Genomic DNA, 3,623 nt, shown 5'->3' on the forward strand with positions numbered 1-3,623 from the left:
CGAGTAGCTGGGACTACAGGCACCTGCTACCGCACCCGGCTAATTTTTTGTATTTTCACTTGAGACAAGGTTTCACCCTGTTAGCCAGGATGGTTTCGATCTCCTGACCTCGTGATCCGCCCACCTCCGCCTCCCAAAGTGCTGGGATTGCAGGCGTGAGCCACCGCGCCCGGCCCCCATCGTAACTTAAAGGGAAACTTTCACAATGTCCAGAGCCCTTGATGTCCTGCAAATGAAGGAGGAGGATGTCCTTAAGTTCCTTAAAGCAGGAACCCACTTAGGTGGCACCAATCTTGACTTCCAGATGGAACAGTACATCTATAAAAGGAAAAGTGACGACATCTACATCACAAATCTGAAGAGGACCTGGGAGAAGCTTCTGCTGGCAGCTCGTGCCATTGTTGCCATTGAAAACCCTGCTGATGTCAGTGTTATATCCTCCAGGAATACTGGCCAGAGGGCCATGCTGAAGTTTGCTGCTGCCACTGGAGCCACTCCAATTGCTGGCCGCTTCACTCCTGGAACCTTCACTAACCAGATCCAGGCAGCCTTCCGGGAGCCACGGCTTCTTGTGGTTACTGACCCCAGGGCTGACCACCAGCCTCTCACGGAGGCATCTTATGTTAACCTACCTACCATCGCGCTGTGTAACACAGATTCTCCTCTGCGCTATGTGGACATTGCCATCCCATGCAACAACAAGGGAGCTCACTCAGTGGGTTTGATGTGGTGGATGCTGGCTTGGGAAGTTCTGCGCATGCGCGGCACCATTTCCCATGCACATCCATGGGAGGTCATGCTTGATCTCTACTTCTACAGAGATCCTGAAGAGGTTGAAAAAGAAGAGCAGGTGGCTGCTGAAAAGGCAGTGACCAAGGAGGAATTTCAGGGTGAATGGACTGCTCCAGCTCCTGGGTTTACTGCTACTCAGTCTGAGGTTGCAGACTGGTCTGAAGGTGTGCAGGTGGCCTCTGTGCCTATTCAGCAGTTCCCTACTGAAGACTGGAGCGCTCAGCCTGCCACGGAAGACTGGTCTGCAGCTCCCACTGCTCAGGCCACTGAATGGGTAGAAGCAACCACCGAATGGTCTTAAGCTGTTCTTGCATGGGCTCTTAAGCAACATGGAAAAATGGTTGATGGAAAATAAATAAACATCAGTTTCTAAAAAAAAAAAAAAAAAGAAAGAAAGTGGTGAAACTGTTTAGTGAACAGCCTTTGGCCAAGAAGACGACTTATGACTGGTATCCAGATTACAATACTTGTTTTGTACTCATGGGGACATTCTTATGCCTTGGCCTCTACAGAGATGAGCATCAAGATTTTAAGGATGAGCCAGGCACGGTGGCTCATGCCTGTAATCCCAGCACTTTTGAAGGCCGAGGTGGGTGGATCACCTGAAGTCAGGAGTTCAAGACCAGCCTGGCCAACATGGTGAAACCCCGTCTCTACTCAAAATATAAAAATTAGCTGAGCGTGGTGGCAGGAATCTGTAATCCCAGCTATCTGGGAGTCTAAGGCAGGAGAATTGCTTGAACCCAGGAGGCGGAGGTGGCAGTGAGTCAAGATAGCGCCACAGCACTCCAGCCTGGGCAACAAGAGCAAAACTCTGTCTCAAAAAAAAAAGAGAGAGAGAGACCAACCTGGCCAACAAAGAGACCACATCTCTCAAAAAAAAAAAAAAAATTAAGGATAAACAAATGTGTTTAACACTTTTCCTGTCTGCCCCCAGGAGTATTTGCCAGCAGTGCCTGTGGTTGCAGTGTTTACCTCGAGATAACTTTGCCAGGAGATATCTTGTTTTTATTATTATTTCCCATCGCTCTAGTATATCACATCTTTGGAAACAAAAGGCATCATTCTATTTATAGCATTCTGTTTTTAGTAGTGGTATTTCCATTTGCAAAATATAGTAATTTTCAATCACTGAAAATGTCAAATCCTAGAAAATGTAGCATTCCTACACGTGATGTTAACATCATTCTGGAACAGTTGCTGGCTGAAGATTCATTTGATGAATCGGATTTTTCTGAAATAGAAGATTCTGATGATTCAGGCAATTCTGATGTTAGCTCTGTTCAGAAATAACTCCAAGAACAGTTTCGATATTTTATTTTCATATTGAAAATCAGTCAGATTTGCTTCAGCCTCAAAGAGCCTGTTTATGTGAAATTAAATGAGCGCTGGCAGTGAGCTGCACTTTTTTTCTAAATGGAAAATTAAAGAAGCTCTGTGTAACTTGATTGCCTCTGTAAAGAAAAAAGAAAATAAATAAATAAAAGAAACTCCATGGAAGGCAGAAACCAAGTGAAGGAAAAGGGAAAAGAGCAGTGGGCCGGGTGTGGTGGCTCACGCCTGTAATCCCAGCACTTTGGGAGGCCGAGGCGGGTGGATCACAAGGTCAGGAGATCCAGACCATCCTGGCTAACACAGTGAAACCCTGTCTCTACTAAAAATACAAAAAATTAGCCAGGTGTGCTGGCACTCGCCTGTAGTCCCAGCTACTCAGGAGGCTAGGGCAGCAGAATGGCTTGAACCCGGGAGGGGGAGGTTGCAGTGAGCCAAGATCGTGCCATTGAACTCCAGCCTGGGTGACAGAGCGAGACTCCATCTCAAATAAATAAATAAATATAATGAATTTTTATTCACCCTTGTATCCATAATCTTACAAATGCATTTATTAATGCTAATAGTTTATCTATAGACTCTGTAGTTTTTGTTTTGTTTTGTTTTGTTTTGTTTTGTTTTTGAGATGGAGCCTCGCTCTGTTGCCCAGGCTGGAGGGCAGTGGAGCAATCTTGGCTCACTGCAAACTCCATCTCCAGGGTTCAAGCCATTCTCCTGCCCCAGACTTTCAAGTAGCTGGGATTACAGGTTCCCACCACCACAACTGGCTAATTTTTGTATTTTTAGTAGAGACGGGGTTTCACCATGCTGGCCAGGCTGGTTTCGAACTCCTGACCTCAAGTGGTCCACCCCCACTTGGCCTCCCAAAGTGCTAGGATTACAGGCATGAGCCACAGCACCGGGTGGGAGCTTTTTTTTTTTTTTTCAAAGGTGGCATAGAATTTTATCAAACACTTTTCCTGTATCTATTGAGACAGTGAGAGAGCCATGTGTTTTTCTCATTTATTCTGTTATCATGATGAATCATCAATGTCAGAATCAAAACTCACAATTTTTTTTTTTTTCCTGAGATGGAGTCTTGCTCTGTCGCCCAGAGCTGGAGTGCAATGGCACAATCTCAGCTCACTGCAACCTCCACCTCCTGGATTCAAGCAATTCTCCTGCCTCAACCTCCCAAGTAGCTGGGATTACAGGCGCTCACCACCACGCCCGGCTAATTTTTGTATTTTTAGTAGAGATGGGGTTTCACCATGTTGGCCAGGCTGCTCTCAATTGAACTCCTGACCTCGTGATCCACCCACCTTGGCCTCCCAAAGTACTGGGATTACAGGTGTGAGCCACCGCACCCAGCTAAAAATCGTAAATTTTTAACTCTTACACAAATCTTGCTTTCCTAGAATAAATTCAAGTTTATTGTAATGAGTAAGCGCTTTATATGCAGTTGGAATCTAATATTATTAGAATTAGATTAATATTATAATATAGTATATGGTTAGAAT

At 45.3% G+C, this 3,623-nt stretch overlaps 1 protein-coding gene across 1 annotated transcript; it reads left to right on the plus strand.

Annotated features, from left to right (window-relative positions):
• The first annotated feature begins 205 nt into the window (after positions 1 to 205).
• On the plus strand, positions 206 to 1,093 carry LOC116468305 (small ribosomal subunit protein uS2-like). The gene has a single exon (XM_032151922.2). It carries the CDS (start codon positions 206 to 208, stop codon positions 1,091 to 1,093), a length of 888 nt encoding a protein of 295 aa, XP_032007813.1.
• Positions 1,094 to 3,623: the final 2,530 nt, after the last annotated feature.

Source organism: Hylobates moloch, unplaced genomic scaffold (genome assembly GCF_009828535.3).
Source record: "Hylobates moloch isolate HMO894 unplaced genomic scaffold, HMol_V3 SCAFFOLD_5, whole genome shotgun sequence".
In the NCBI taxonomy this organism is placed as follows: domain Eukaryota; kingdom Metazoa; phylum Chordata; class Mammalia; order Primates; family Hylobatidae; genus Hylobates; species Hylobates moloch.